At 40.1% G+C, this 16247-nt stretch overlaps 1 protein-coding gene across 4 annotated transcripts in view; it reads right to left on the reverse strand.

Annotated features, from left to right (window-relative positions):
• The window catches only part of SPAG9 (sperm associated antigen 9), a 168943-nt gene that overhangs the window by 111371 nt on the left and 41325 nt on the right, over positions 1-16247 (reverse strand). For all 4 annotated transcript variants that reach the window (XM_062175018.1, XM_062175017.1, XM_062175015.1 and 1 more), the window contains exon 2: positions 13609-13729. In XM_062175018.1, coding sequence (XP_062031002.1) covers positions 13609-13729 — 121 coding nt within the window. The remainder of the gene's footprint in view (positions 1-13608; positions 13730-16247) is intronic.

The following is a 16247-nucleotide window of genomic DNA, read 5'->3' on the forward strand; positions in this document are numbered from 1 at the left end:
GCCGAATAATATTCCACCGAAAGGAATTATCCCTGTTATTTTCTTTTTTTTAAGATTATTTGTTTTTTTTTTTTTAAAAAAGATTTTATTTATTTATTTGAGAGGTAGAGTTACAGACAGTGAGAGGGAGAGACAGAAAGAAAAGTCTTCCATATGCTGGTTCACTCCCCAGATGGCCGCAATGGCCAGAGCTGTGCAGATTCGAAGCCAGGAGCCAGATGCTTCTTCCCAGCCTCCCACGTGGGTGCAGGGGCTTAAGGACTTGGGCCATCTTCCACTGCTTTCCCAGGCCACAGCGGAGAGCTGGACTGGAAGAAGAGCAGCCAGGACAAGAACTGGCGCCCATATGGGATGCCCACGCTGCAGGTGGAGGATTAATCTACTGCACCATGGCGCCAGCCCTAAGATTTATTATTTGAAAGACAGAGTTGCAGAGAGAGGTAGAGCCAGAGAGAAAGAGAGGTCTTCCATTCCGCTGATTTACTCCCCAAATGACTGCAGTGGCCAGAGCTGAGCTGATCCAAAGTCAGGAGCTTCTTCCCGGTCTCCTACACAGGTATAGGGACCCAAGGACTTGGACCATCTTCTACTGCTTTCCCAGGCCATAGCAGAGCGCTAAATCAGAAAAGGAGCAATCGGGACTTGAACCAGTGCCCATATGGGATGCCAGCACTGCAGGCTGGGGCTTTAACCTGCTGCACCACAGCGCTGCCCTCCCCCCAGTATGTTCATAAGCACTACAGTCTTACAGTTACAAGGCTTAAATATTCATTATCTCCTCTAAACACAGAAGTTAATTTTTTTAATCCACAAAAGTAGTATTTTAATATACTTTCAACTAGTATTGCTACAAGTTAGAAATTTGCAAAATAAATCACAACTGCATTTAAGCCAAGCTATCTAGCTAGCTACCTAGCTATACACATGTGTGTCTGTATTTTTTACTTGTTACACTATTTAGTAATAGGCATACTGAATTTTACATAATCTAAAATAACAGCAGACAAGTTATCTTATGGTTAAAACATCTAAATAAATTGGATTTAAGTCTATATAAATGATAATCACCTCTAGCATAAGCATTTTCCACTTCCATCTTCCTCTATACTCCAGTACAAGAGTAAATTATAACCCATTTAATTCAGTCTAATTAACTGAATCATTAATTTATTTGTCCATTCCACTAAAAGTAAACAGAAGGCAGGCTTGTCACTTTGTCCAGTTATATTCAAATACCCCACTGATAACAAATAACAAAACAAGAAAACTAGTAAGATTTTAACTTATTTTAACCAGTAGTGAACTACAGCATTATAAAGATACTTCAAATGCTAAGTTATTGACGTCCAATTTGTGAACTAGGAATTAAAACAGTCAAGATGCCAAGAGAAACCCAAGAAAACCTTTCCAAGGTGGTTATTCATAATAGTGAGCTCTGCAAATTACACACTGTAGGATTTCAAACAGTTAACTTAGAATTTTGGTTGCTTTTATCTCTGAGACCAGCAGGCTACATAGGCAATTAAGAAGGAAGAAGGGTCAGAAATTTGGTATAGGGGCTGGCGCTGTGGCATAGTGGGTAAAGCAGCTGCCTGCAGTGCTGGCATCCCACATGGGCACCAGTTCAAGTCCCAGATGCTCCACTTCCAATCTAGCTCTCTGCTATGGCCTGGAAAAGCAGTAGGAGATGGTCCAAGTCCTTGGGTCTCTGTACCCACATGGGAGACCCCCCCAGAAGAAGCTACTGGCTCCTGGCTTCAGATTGGCCTGGATCCAGCTGTTTCGGCCATTTGGGGAGTGAACCAATGGATGAAAGACTTCTCTGTCTCTCTCTGCCTGTCTCTCTGTAACTCTGACTTTCAATAATAAACAAATAAATCTTAAAAAAAGAAGAAATGTGGTATACCCACAAAAAAGAATATTATTCAATTTTTGAAAGGAAGGACCGGCGCCATGGCTCACTTGGCTAATCCTCCGCCTGCGGCACCGGCATCCCATATGGGCGCCGGTTCTAGTCTCGGCTGTTCCTCTTCCAGTCCAGCTCTCTGCTGTGGCCCAGGAAGGCAGTGGAGGATGGCCCAAGTGTTTAGGCCCCTGCACCCGCATGGGAGACCAGCGGCCATTTGGGGGGTGAACCAACAGAAGGAAGACCTTTTTCTCTATCTATAACTCTACCTGTCAAATTAAAAAAAAAAAAAAAGAATTAAAGTACTGATATATCCTACAATATGAATAAATGTTATGCTAAATTAAAGAAATTGGACACAAAATACCACATATTGTACGATTCTATTGATGTGAAATGTCCAAAATAGGTAAATTCATAGAGATATGAACCAAGAGAAGCAGGGAATAAAGAGTGAGTGTTAACAGGTATGGGGTTTTGTTTTGGGTGATGATAATGTACTGGAAGTGGTTGTACAACCTCACGTGAATTGTACACTCTAAAGTGGTGGATTTTAGGGTATATGAGTTAGATTTCAATTTTTAAAGTAGATATTCAAAATCTACCACTTAAGCAGAAAAGTAACATCTTAATTTAATAATCACCTCTCTTTGAAGAAAAAGAAAAAATTCAAATAAGAAGACAAAAACAAAATCTCAACATTCAGTAAGTGAATACTGCAAATGAAATGAAATGAAATGCTGATGAAGATACAGTAAAGAGTTTTATATCGATGATAAAAATCAAGCCAGAGAAATCTGGAAGTTAGTTTTAAAAACTAGATTATATGAGCACAGATAATAAATGCTATATTTACATTAGAATCTACTTCTTTTCCCTCTCCTCAGATAATTCACAGCAGAAAGAACGCAGATGACTGCTAAACTTTAGGTATGTTCACTCCTTTGCCTCTACACTTAAAGAAACAGCATTTGGGGCCAGCACTGTGGTGCTGCGGGTTAAGCTGCTTCTTGCAATGTCATCCATATGGGAGTGCTGGTTCAAATCCCAGCTGCTCTGCTTCTGATCCAGCTCCCTGCTGAAGAATGGTCCAAATACTTGGACCCCTGCCACCTATGTGGGAGTTTCTGGCTACTGGCTTTGGCCTGGCCCAGACCTGACTCTTGTGGGCATCTGGAAGTGAACCAGCAGATGGAAGGTCGGTCAGTCAGTCGGTTGGTTGCTCTGTCTGGCTCGCTCTTTCTTTCTTTTTCTTTCTCTCTCTCTCTCTCTCTCTCTCTCTCTTCCTCTCTGTCACTCTGCCTTTCAAATAAACAAATGGAGAAATCTTTACAAAAATTAAAGAAGCATCTGCTCCTTTCCACCCCTGCTTTGACTGAGTTACAGACAAGGAGCGCCACTCCCAGGCCTGTCCACTAAGAAACTTCCACAATCTCCCATTCCCTTTTCCCTTCTTCCAACTTAAATACTTGAATACAATGAACCTCAAAGTTATAAACTGGAAAGTACCTGTGGCTCTAAAGAGACCACTCCACACTAGAAGCATTTACTTTTTAAACTTCACGTGAGAAAAAAATTAATTTTTGTGGCTTGTTTGCTAAACATGTATTAGCTTATAAACACGCATTAAGTCCTTTTAACTGGCATTTTAAATTACTAGAGGTACGTCACCCATCATGCTTTAAGAGTAGTAGTACCTTTGTTATTTTGGATGATTTTCTAAATGCTAATATGGCAATTATTCTCCCCCCCAACACTTATAATCTGAACAGAAACTGCTTATAATTTTCTGTGTTTCATGTCTTCTTTATCTATACTATGATTCAAAGTATCATTTTTTAGATATATAAATTATATAACACAAAAATCATTTAATATGAACCTATAGTACACGGAATATGCACTATACACACACACACACACACTAATTTAAATAATGTAATATACTCATTTCATATAATACAAATTCAGAACCTTTCACTCTTTTCTGAAAATACAGTAACTCAGTACAACACATCCAATAGGCTCAGTTTACTCAAGGCCTAAGTCACATGAGAGGGTAGAGTCAGACACTTTTCAGAAGTACCTTTTAGCACAGGGAAGAGATGCTTCTTGAAAGTCCTGTAGACTACTGAAGAATCAGAAAAGGAATAAGAAAAGGGAAGTAGAAGGGAAGGGAGAACAGGAAAGAAAAGCCCATCTGGGCAAGGATTGTAGACATCTCCCAAAGTGATCATTTCTTGTTTAATAGTTCCCAGGTGAACCCAAACTTCAAAAATAGATTTCAAGAAAAATCCTAAAACTACCATCTTCCTCGCCCAAACTAGCTACAACCTGAGGTTAACTGGAAATAAACAAGATTCTGCTCATTCTGCCTATCCCAAAAGCAACAGAAAACTAATCTGCCAGTTTTAACTGATAATTTTCTAAGGGTGAGAAAAAAATTAAACCAAGGCATCTCAATAGAAAAAAAAAGGGGGGGGGGGAGACAAGAAAAAGAACATTCAAAGGATTGATGTTTCCCCCTTTTAACAGCTAATGGTGATACTTCAGCCTCATTTTGAATGCTCTTTCTATCCATCTATCCAAAGAGCAAGAGGATATGATTCAGGCAGGAAGAGCCACCTGCTCTGCCGGCTCAAAATCAGAGCTTACCTCCTTAGATTGATGGCCTTTGCCAAGTTTGGAACACCTTCCATCTCTGTTGTCTTCTGCCCCATCAGACTGCTGATAGGCCTATGGGGGGAAGAAAGAGAAACAGACCTGCTAGAATGCCACATCCAACTCATTATTTGCCTTCTCAAAAGGAGTCATCAGTTCTTACTGTTCCTAGAAGGCAGATAATCCAACTGTTACTGGGCCTCAGAAGACTGACATTGGTCTTTCAGAAACCTCTCTGAACAATTTAGAATCCAAAGTCCCAACAGGTAAGCCAGAATCAAATACTGACTCAAGAGCAAGCGGATCTCAAGACGACTGCATCAAAAAGTAATGAAAACCTCCATCTGCCAACCACATCCTTCACTGTGTCTCTAAACTTCAAAAGACTTTTCAGACAGATATTACATATTATTAATCAATAGCTCAGTGTGAAGTTATAAATATTTTAAATCTCTCATGAATCAATGATCACACCCATAAAACAAAGTAGATGACTTCAAACAGTCCCAGAGGCAAGGCCTTGCAGTGATCTGACCCAGGCACGGAACCGAAGACCTCCCCTAAGCCGTCCATGACACAAAGTGGCCTCCTATTCTAAAGCCTCCCTATAGGCAGGGAGAAACCATCCTTTACCCCAGTACACACGCAGAGTATCACATCACCCTCACAATCAAGAAACATCTCCTCATGGCCAACTACAGCCAACACTTTCATTTCCCCTATTTTAATCTTTCAAAATGACAGGAAAAAGAGCTTGCTGTTTTCTTCATCATCCCTTTGCATGTCAGAGAGAGGTATCAATTCGTTTATTTTTCTTCTGTTCTCTAAACTAAATCACCAGAATTCTTTTAACTCTTACTCATAAAAATAATCTTCTATGATTTAGTTCTTTAGTTCCAGATGTTAATTATAAATTATAACTTAAAGGTTCTCAATAGACAACACTAGACTACAAAAATGAAAGAGTCCAAATACAGATAATAAAACATAAAACCAAAGACCACACAGTATTACCTAATGAAGGAACAAGAAAAGCAACAAAATGTTAGTGTTTGTACTAATTATCTTGTGCTTAATTTTTTTCTACTTCTGAATATACAGGTCCTAAGAAAAAAACACAGCTCTTAAATAAGGTTTATTAAATATACAGATATTCTCTATATTGCAAACAACTAGGATCAAGTAAAAGGGACTAAAATTAAGTTTCTATGTAATTAACTTCATTGTCTTTTTTTTTCAAATCAGCACAAATCTGAAACTCCTAAAACCGCCTAATCAAATAAAGAATATGCCTTCAAAATATATAAATCAATAACAGCCTACTTTTATCATCCTAAAAATGATGTAAAGGGAATATCTATTAACAAGATAAAACTGAAATGGAAAAAGTGATCTAATACAGCATTATTCAACTTTTTCTGAATATTAACATTCATTGCCAATTGCAAAGTACAGCAAAGGGACTGATAAGGCTTTCTATATCACCCTCAAAGTATATTTTTAAGCGATTTGAAAAACAGTAAAAGACAATATGTAGGCCCTCTCAAATATTAACTTTGGTATGAAACTATACTTGTGGGCTGGCATTATGGTGTAAGCAGGTAAAACCGCTGCCTGCAGTGCCAGAATCCCATATAGGCACTGGTACGTGTCCCAGTTGCTCCATTTCCAATTCAGCTCCCTGCTAATGGTCTGGAAAAAGCAAAGGAAGATGACTCAAGTGCTTTGGCCCCTGCTTCCTACATGTGGGAGACCTCGAAGAAGCTCCTGGCTTCGGCCTGGACCAGCCCTGGCCATTGTGGCTATTAGGAGTAGTGAACCAGCTGGTCAAAGATCTCTCCTTTTCCCTGCCTTTCTCTGTAACTCTGACTTTCAAAAAAATCAATAATTCTGTAACCCAATTTATTTAAGAAAGAAAAAAATTATACAACTAAGTTTAAAAGTTTTATTTTTCTTCTGTGCTGTGAAGTCTAAATTTATCAATCATATCCTTAACAGACCTTTCTATGAAGATCAGTTTTTAAATATACTTTAAAATAAAAAATAATTGACCACACTAACCTCCCCATACTTTCCATCTACTTAAGTACTTATTCTTACTACCTGGAAATAATTAATATTTTCCTTGCAACAATAAATAATGTTTCCAAGTAAAGACTTAAAGGTATTTTACTAAATTAGAGCTTGATATCAACTTTTAAAAGCAAACAATGTTGTATGGGATATGGAAAGGGTAGAAAGATTAGAGTTCAAAACTCTGACAGATGAGTTTTCAGTTGCGTACATTTTCCCATTTCATTGTTTTTTTGTTTTAAGTGGATTTTCATTCAAAGAAATGAAGGGCAGAATCAGAAGTGCTAAGTACTGGCTCTGCATATACCTCAAGGAAAAGTGATCTATTGTAAATTCAAGGAGCTAGAGGGTAAGAGAAGTTTCTTAACTGAGAACAGAACAGTAAATGGTTCTTTATCGGCTTGCATGCTCATTTGTTGTAAATAATGACTTAACTTCATATACTATGAATAACAAAATGGAATTTACTACTAATAATTCTCCAACTCCGTTCACATACAGTGGCTGAATACTATTATATACTAAGAACCACTAAAATGTTCATATTCCTTCATCTACTTCCTTAAATATTTTCTATGAAACATATCATAAGAGGGAAAATTGTGTGAAAAAATATTTACTGCAATGATTCACTACACACACACAAAAATGTTTACCCAATCAACAGGGGAAGTTTTTGGTTTGGGGCTTTTTTTTTTTGATAGGCAGAGGTAGACAGTGAGAGAGAGAGACAGAGAGAAAGGTCTTCCTTCGTTGGTTCACCCCCAAATGGCCGCTGCAGCCGGCGCGCTGTGCGGATCCGAAGCCAGGAGCCAGGTGCTTCCTCCTGGTCTCCCATGCGGGTGCAGGGCCCAAGGACTTGGGTCATCCTCCACTGCCTTCCCGGGCCACAGCAGAGAGCTGGACTGGAAGAGGAGCAACCAGGACAGAACCCAGTGCTCCAACCGGACTAGAGCCCGGAGTGCCAGCGCCGCAGGCGGAAGATTAGTCTAGTGAGCCGCGGCGCCCGCCTGGTTAGGGGCTTTTTGAAAATTTACTTATGGGGTCAGCATTGTGGTGCACTGGCTGAAGCTGCCACCTGCAATGCCAGCATTCCATATTCCAGTTTGAGTCCTGGCTGCTCCACTTCCGATCCAGCTCTCTGCTAATGCACCTGGGAAAGCAGTAGAAGTGGCCCAAGTCCTTGGGCCCCTACCCTCGTGGGAGACCCAGAAGAAGCTCTTGGCTCCTGGTTTCAGATCAGCGCAGCTCCAGCCTCTGCAACCATCTGGGGGGTGAATCAGCAAATGGAAGACCTCTCTCTCTCTCTATCTCTATCTCTTTCTCTCTCCTCCTATCTCTCTCTCTCCCTCTCTATCTGCCTCTGCCTCTCTGTAACTCTGCCTTTAAAATAAATATTAAAAAAAAAAAAAAAAAAAAAAGATGACCCAAGTGCTTGGACTCCTATGCCCACATAGGAGACCCAAATGGAGTTCCAGGCTCTGGCTTCAGCCTGGCCCAGCCCCAGCCAAAGATTGAAAAGGCAAATGGAAGATCTCTCCTTCTCTCTCTCTCTCTCTCTCTCTCTGTAACTCTGCCTTTCAAATAAATAAGTAAATCTTTTTTAAAATTTTTACTTATAGTTTATCCTGATTCATTCTACAAAGGATTGGAGATACCTTACAAGAACATATCATCATTTATTCATTATATATGTATAAAATTTGGATCAAGGAAAAAAATAATTTTAAGATTCCAATCAGGCGAGGTCCAAACCAGTGCTTATGGGTGCACTCCAAAGTTCGTTCTGAGTTTCTGGGTAGAAAAGGTAAAAAACAGGCCGGGCTGTGGCATAGCAGGTTAAAGCCATGGCCTGCAGTGCCAGCATCCCATACTCCACTTCAGCTCCAGCTCCCTGCTAATGAGCCTAGGAAAGCAATGGAAGATGGCTCAAGTCCTTAGGTCCCTGCACCCACATGGGAGACCTGAAAGAAGCTCCTGGCTCCTGGCTTTGGTGTGCCCCAGCCCCAGTCGTTGCAGCCATTTGGGGAATAAACCAGTGGATGGAAGATTCTCTGTGGTTCTCCCTCTACAACTCTGCCTTGCAAATAAATAAATCTTAAAACAAAAAAAAGGTAAAAAACAAAGTGGCTTTTAAATAAGTCTCACTAGAGGACAGCAGAATGCACAGTTCCTCAGGAGAAACAAAAACTCTCAACAGGTGGCATAACTTCTGGATGATGGATACATACGGACATTACTAAGGATTATACAAGAGAAATATGATCATGTTAAGGGAAAGATACAAAATCATATATACATCCTAACTGCAGTGACACAAAGCATGATACATATGGGGAAAAAACTGGAAGGCCACATACACAACCACCTCTATTCTACAAAGCTAGACTTGACATAAGCCCCAAGATCACACCTAACTTCTGCACAACAACCACACCTGGGCAGAATACTAGGCATACCAGAGCTTAATATTTTTAAGTATATTAAAATGTCAACATTTACTTGGCTCATTTAAGATAATATTTGACTTACAAGCCAGAGATATTCAACATCCAGTAGAAATAAATAATATAAACAGTATTTTCTGAGAAAGAACCCATCACTGCCACACCAAGCAAAGAGGACTAATGACTCCTCACAGGGTTGAAAAGCCTGCCTCAATTTACAACTTCCTTATTCCACACCATGTATGTTTCACATTTTTCCTTAAGGCCCTCAAGATATTCATTACCAAGAACTGTTACTGTTATTCCCACCAAAAGCATAACATACAGCATTTTTAAAAAAGCCTTATTTATATTGGAAAAACCAAAAAATGTCTTCTGTCAGTTCAAATTTTGAAAGGGAACAACCAGAAATCTCTAATATCAAACAATCATAAAATTGTAGCCAAAGCTTTTATTAGTGTTTACTTTCTCAACATTGTTAAATCACACCAGTCAGATCAGTTCCATACTATCAAACACACAGCAAATAAACACAACCCAAATTTCCCATTTCAATATAGGAAGTGGTCTTTAAAGTAGAACTTGGACTTCTATTGTGACTACTTTTTAAAAGGATATATGCTTCTAAAACCTATCAATCAGAATGCACATACCCTATTTTTTAAAATTCAAGACTTTAAGACATTGTACACAAATATGGAAATTGGACAAGGTACAATTATTCAGCACTCCAAAAAATGGCACTGAACAAAACAAACTGCACACAACCCTGCTCCATTACCTAGGTACCATCAACAGTAATTTCAATGGCCCTGAATAAATGTTTATTCTAAATGAAATGTTAGGATATACTTACTTTAATAAAGACCACTATATTTTCTTTTAAAAATAAAATAATAGAATTAAGACAATTAGGAGCTGGAACTGTGGTGAAGTGGGTTAAGCTGACACTTGCTATGCTGGCATCCTATATAGCATTAGTTGGTGTACTGGCTGTTTCACTTCTGATCCAGCTCCCTGCTAATGCGCCTAGGAAAGCAGTGGAAGACGGCCTAAGTGCTTGGGCCCCTGCCACCCATGTCGGAGACCCAGAAGAAGCTCCTGGCTCCTGATCAGCACAGCTTTGGCTGTTGCAGCCAACTGGGGAGTGAACCAGCAATGGAAGACCTCTCTCTCTCTCTGCCTCTCCTTCTCTTTCTGTATAACTCTTTCAAATAAATGAATAAATCTTTTTTTAAAAAAGTCTGAATTAAAATGGGAGGTGTAACAATCAATACTTTTGGACAGAGGACTGAGAAGATGGGTGCCACACAATGTAATAATTCTCAACAACTGGCTATGACTCACAGAACTGGGTAACAAATATGAGACAATGAGGAAGGCAAACTTTGAGATACTCAAATGTTCTCCTAAATTTATCATTTCCCTTAAATAACAAACTACTAGGTTTTGTTTATGTTTACTGGAAGCAACAAGAAACAGATTTTTATATTTCAGTAATAAAAGGGGCTAAGTGTAATGTGAAACTTTTAGTAACACATTCCACTTAAGTTTGTGGGAAAAAAAAACAGTTCTCTTTTGAATATGAGAGAAGACAATCAGGTACTTTCATAAAAAAAAAAATGGTTTCAAGTATAAGGTCATTTTTACTCTAATAATGCTTCCTTATGATAGAAGCAGATTACTTGATGCATAAAAGGGGTTTTAGGCAAGGAATTCCTTTCCAATTCCAAAGAAATTTTTTTTTTATTAAAAATTTGGTAGAAGTTGGTATTGTGGCACAATTTCTTTCTTTCTTTCCTTTTTTTTTTTTTTTTTTGACAGGCAGAGTGGACAGTGAGAGAGAGAGACAGAGAGAAAGGTCTTCCTTTTGCTGTTGGTTCACCCTGCAATGGCCACTGTGGCCGGTGTGCTGCGGCCAGCGCACCGCGCTGATCCAAAGCCAGGAGCCAGGTGCTTCTCCTGGTCTCCCATGCGGGTGCAGGGCCCAAGCACTTTGGCCATCCTCCACTGCACTCCCGGGCCACAGCAGAGAGCTGGACTGGAAGAGGGGCAACCGGAACAGAATCTGGTGCCCCAACCGGGACTAGAACCCGGCGTGCCAGCGCCGCAGGTGGAGGATTAGCCTATTGAGCCACTGCGCTGGCTGTGGCACAATTTCTAATCAAAAACTTGGTGGGAGTAGGCATTGTGGCTCAGGGGGTTAAGCTACCCCTTACAACACAAGCAACCCACATCAGAGTGCCAGTCTGAGTGCTAGCTACTCTGCTTTCAATCCAGCTTCCTGCTAATGCACATGGGAAGGGAACAGATGATGACCTAATTATTCAAGTCCCTGCCATCCATGTGACAGACAGGATGGAGTTCTGGGCTCCTGGCATCAGCCTGGCCCAGACCTAGCTGTGTGACCATTTGGGAAGTGAACCAGCAGATGGAAAGTCTCTCAGGGCCAGTGCTGTGGCGTATTGGGCTAAAGCCTCTACCTGCGGCACCAGCATCACAAAAGGGCACTGGTTCTATCCCGACTGCTCCTCTTCCAATCCAGCTCTCTGCTGTAGCCTGGGAAGGCAGTAGAACATGGCCCAAGCATTTGGGTTCCAGCACCCACGTGGGAGACCTAGAAGCAGCTCTGGCTCCTGGCTTCAGATCCACCCAGCTCCAGCCGTTGTGGCAATTTGGAGAGTGAACTAGTGGGTGGAAGATCTTTCTCTCTGTCTCTCCTTCTCTGCCTGTAACTCTACCTCACAAATAAAAAAAAAATTTTTTTTTTTAATTAAAAAGTCTTTCTCTCCATCTCCCCCTCATTCTCTGTTGCTCTCCTTTTCAAATAAATAAACTATAAAAGAACACAAACAAAAAAAACTCGGTACTCTTTTGAAATCAAGAAAAAGGTTTAATATGTAAAACAACAGAAGGCTGATTCTGCCGACTGTGCCTTTTATTGCTTGGTTATAAAACAGTATATAATCCCTGACAGGAAAAACACAATCAGGTTGGGATTAATATTATCTTCAGTAAATAAACTTGCTTTTTATTTGAATAAATAGAAGATGCTTGTTTCTTGAAGGTCCCAAGAGCTTGCAATTGCCACAGACTGTTTCTCTAAATGAGTGATACTTAGTGATGTGACTCCAGCACTTACGAGTTATTATTGTGTGCATGTGGAATTCTTCATACACCTAAGAACTAAAATTCTATATAGAAGTACAGAAGTCATGTGACATATTCAACATTAACTAACGATGAGTATACAACTCCAGATTATCTATGACCCTAAAAACACATGATACATAACTCATTCTGTTTCACTCAAAGGGCTTTCAGTTGTCAGACATCCATTGGCTCTCTATTCTATGACATCTGTTTAATAGCCATGTGAGTGATCCTTGAATTCCAGAATGCCTGGATTTGATTTAGTTGTATTAGACCCTTCCAGAGTTCTAAATTTGTCACAATACTGCAAATTTGATGGCAAAGTTTATCCATCACAAATGCCAGTCCCTGGGACAGCATTGTGGTACAGTACGTTGGGTTGCCTCCTGCAACGCCAGCATCCCATATGGGTGCAGCTTGAAGTCCTAGCTGCTCCATTTCTGATCCAGCTCCCTGCTGATGTGCCTGGGAAAGCACCAGAAAATGGCTCAAGTGCTTAGGCCCCTGCCACCTATACGGGACATCTGAATAGAGTTCCAGGCTCCTGGCTCTGGCCTGGCCCAGGCCTGCCATTGTGCTCATTTGGGGAGTGAGCCAGTGGATGGAAGATCTTACTATCTCTGTGTGTCTGTCACCCTCTCTCTGTAACTCTACTTTTCAAATAATGAATAAACGAATAAATTTAAAAACAGGTATCACAATATAGCCCTAACAGGTGATATGGAAAGGGCAACTGCCTGGCAATCCCTTTTTCTCCCTAGGATTCTGAAAGTTAATAATCCTGGGAGGGAATAGCAGGGAGCTTTCTGCCTACCTGTGTTAGTCATGAAAATAATGAAGTTTCTCATCATTTCCTTTTCTAATTTTGACATAATTAGGTTCATTTTCATTAGCAAAAAAAGGAAAATCATCCTTGAGGTTTCAAACAAAAATTATTTTAAAAGTCAACAGTAATATATTAAATGATATAAAAATAAAATGATTCTGAAAAATGAAATTCTGTTCTCCTAAATGCATGTATTTTCCCATTAGAAAGTAATAAAATGTTTTTTCACACAATTCAAAACCAGAGTCTATCTTACATTTTAAAATCTCAAAACAATTCAGAAACAATGAAATTTTGGGTACTTGATCAAAGTTAGAAGAAATGATCCACACGCATGCATTTAGTCACTTCTGCATACATGGGTGCTACATGAAAATGTGAATATAGAACTAACCCTAGCTCACTCTTGAGTCTCATTCTTTAGTGCAGGATGACAACTCCGAACACACAGCTGGAACCACAGCGAAACGTCAGGAAGAGCTCACGCACTATTAGAGCCCACTCTTTAAAGTGTACTTATGAGGAAAGGTATTTTTACTTACTCTGGTCAGCATAGTTTTTTGCTTTGAGTTCAAGTTGTCTTGTTTGAGATTCTAAAGATTCCACCCGGGTCTGTAGGTCCTTTTTTTCCTGTTCTTGAGAGTCTTCAAATTCAATGAATTTCTAATAAAGAAGAACAATATATATTGTCATCAGAGGAAATGAAATTTTTTCTATATTTTCAACTCCTCTGCTTCTTACTATCAAAAATCACAATTAGGGGCCAGTGTTGTGATGCAGTAGGTTAAGCCACGGCCTGTGACACCAGCATCCCATTTCAAAGCACTATTTCAAGTCCCAGCTGCTTTGCTTCTGATTCAGCTCCCTGCTAATGTGCCTGGGAAGCCAGTGGAAGAGGGCCCAAATACTTGAGTCTCTACCACCATGTGGGAGATCCAGATGGAGTTCTTAACTTCTGGTTTCGACCTGGCCCAGTCCTGGCCATTGAGGTCATCTGGGGAGTGAACCAGCACATGGATGATCTTTCTTTCTCTTTCTTTGTCACTCTCCCTTTCAAATAAATAAAATAAATCTTTAAATAAAAACGAACATGTGGCATAGTAGGTTAAGCCACTGCCTATAATGCTGGCACCCCGTATGGGTGGCAGTTTGAGTACCAGCTTCTCTACTTCTGATCCAACTCCCTGGTAATGCACTTGGGAAAAGCAGCAGAAGACTGCCTGAGCCCCTGGACCCGGGCAACCATGTGGGAAGCCCAGAGGAAGCTCATGGCTCTAGTTAGGCTCAGCTCCTGCCCTTGTGGCCATTTGGGGAAATGAACCAGAGGATGGAAGATCTCTTTGTCTCTCTCTCTATATATCTGCCTTACAAATAAATAAATAAATCTTAAAAAAATAAATAAAACAAAAAAGGACTCACAATTAGGTATAACTACTTAAAGAGATCTCAGAATTATGAATTTGATTTTTATTTTCTCTATAAAAATTAAATTTAAAAACCTCCCATTATAAATATATGACAAAAGAATTTGTTTATAACTGTTTCCACTTCATATAATAGACATTCCCCAAGGCCGGCACCGTGGCTTAACAGGCTAATCCTCCGCCTTGTGGCGCCGGCACACTGGGTTCTAGTCCCGGTTGGGGCGCCAGATTCTATCCCGGTTGCCCCTCTTCCAGGCAAGCTCTCTGCTATGGCCTGGGAGTACAGTGGAGGATGGCCCAAGTCCTTGGGCCCTGCACCCGCATGGGAGACCAGGAGAAGCACCTGGCTCCTGGCTTCGGATCAGCGAGATGCGCCAGCCGCAGCGGCCATTGGAGGGTGAACCAACGGCAAAGGAAGACCTTTCTCTCTGTCTCTCTCTCTCTCACTATCTACTCTGCCTGTCAAAAAAAAAAAAAAAAAAATAGACATTCCCCAAAGGAAAAACATTTGAGTATATTCTACTACAAAGAGATCATTCTTTTAGTATACTTCCATATTCTTGAGTTCAAGACCTGATTTTTGCTTTGTCTTTTATTTTATTTATTTGAGAAGCAGAAAGAGACAGAGAGCTATCACCCATCCATTGGTTCACATCTCAGATGCCCACAGCAGCCAGGGCTGGGTCAGGCTGAAGTCAGGTGTCTGGAGCTCCATCCAGGTCTCCCACAGTGGTAGCAGGGATCCAACTACTTGAACAGGCAGCATCTTAACCACTATTCCAAACACACTTCCCAGGACATCATTTTTAAATGCATAATATGTATAAACAGATAACAAAAATAAATATTTGATAAATGATTATCTGACTGATAGGTAGTCTTATAGACATATCTGAACCATGGAGTTTAATTTCCTTAAAAAGGGCACACACCAGAAATATCTCCAACAATGAAATCCAATTTACCAAAATTATTCACATTAAAGGGATTATAGTTAAATGCAATCATCAAATCTCAAAGTCTTTAACTTATTGTTCTATCAGCAACATTAGACAATTGATCATTCCTCCTTAAAACCTTTTTTTTTCCCTCCAATTTGGCTCCCAGGACATTTCCTTGTTTCCTTCTGTATCTCCTCTTCTATTCAACTTCTTCATAATGGAATGCTAGGTCCTTGGACAAATTATCCCTTCCTTGTTTATTCTTATTCCCTAGTGATCTCATCCAGTTTCATAGGTTTAAACACTAACTGTATTTCCAACTTTCTGTCTTTAGCCCAGACCTCAATTCCAGATTTGTATGTCCAATTGCCTAATGGATATCTTCACTTAGATGTCTAATAAGCATCTTAAATTTTATCATGTTAACACTTGTTCCTCTCCTGGTCTTCTCTAGCTCATTAAACTACTATGGTCAACTGTCTAGGTCTAAAACTTTGGAGTGAGCTTTGACTCTTGTCTAACACCTCATATCCAATCCATCAGCAAATTTACCTTTGGGTCTAATCGCTTTTCATCACCTCCACCACCACCCTGTTCTACACCAGCATTACCTATAGCCTGGATTACTGGATTAGCAATAACCTCTTAATAAGTCTCCTTCCTTCCATTCTTGCTTCTCTACAATGCATTCTCAATAAGCAGTTAGGGTGATTCTTTTTTGTTTTGACTTTCAAATTTAGGGCGATCCTTTAAAATCAGTCAGATAAACCATCTTCTCTACACAAGGCCCTCTGATGGCTTACATTCTTTATCTAT

The sequence above is a fragment of the Lepus europaeus genome, chromosome 18 (genome assembly GCF_033115175.1).
Source record: "Lepus europaeus isolate LE1 chromosome 18, mLepTim1.pri, whole genome shotgun sequence".
Lineage (NCBI taxonomy): Eukaryota > Metazoa > Chordata > Mammalia > Lagomorpha > Leporidae > Lepus > Lepus europaeus.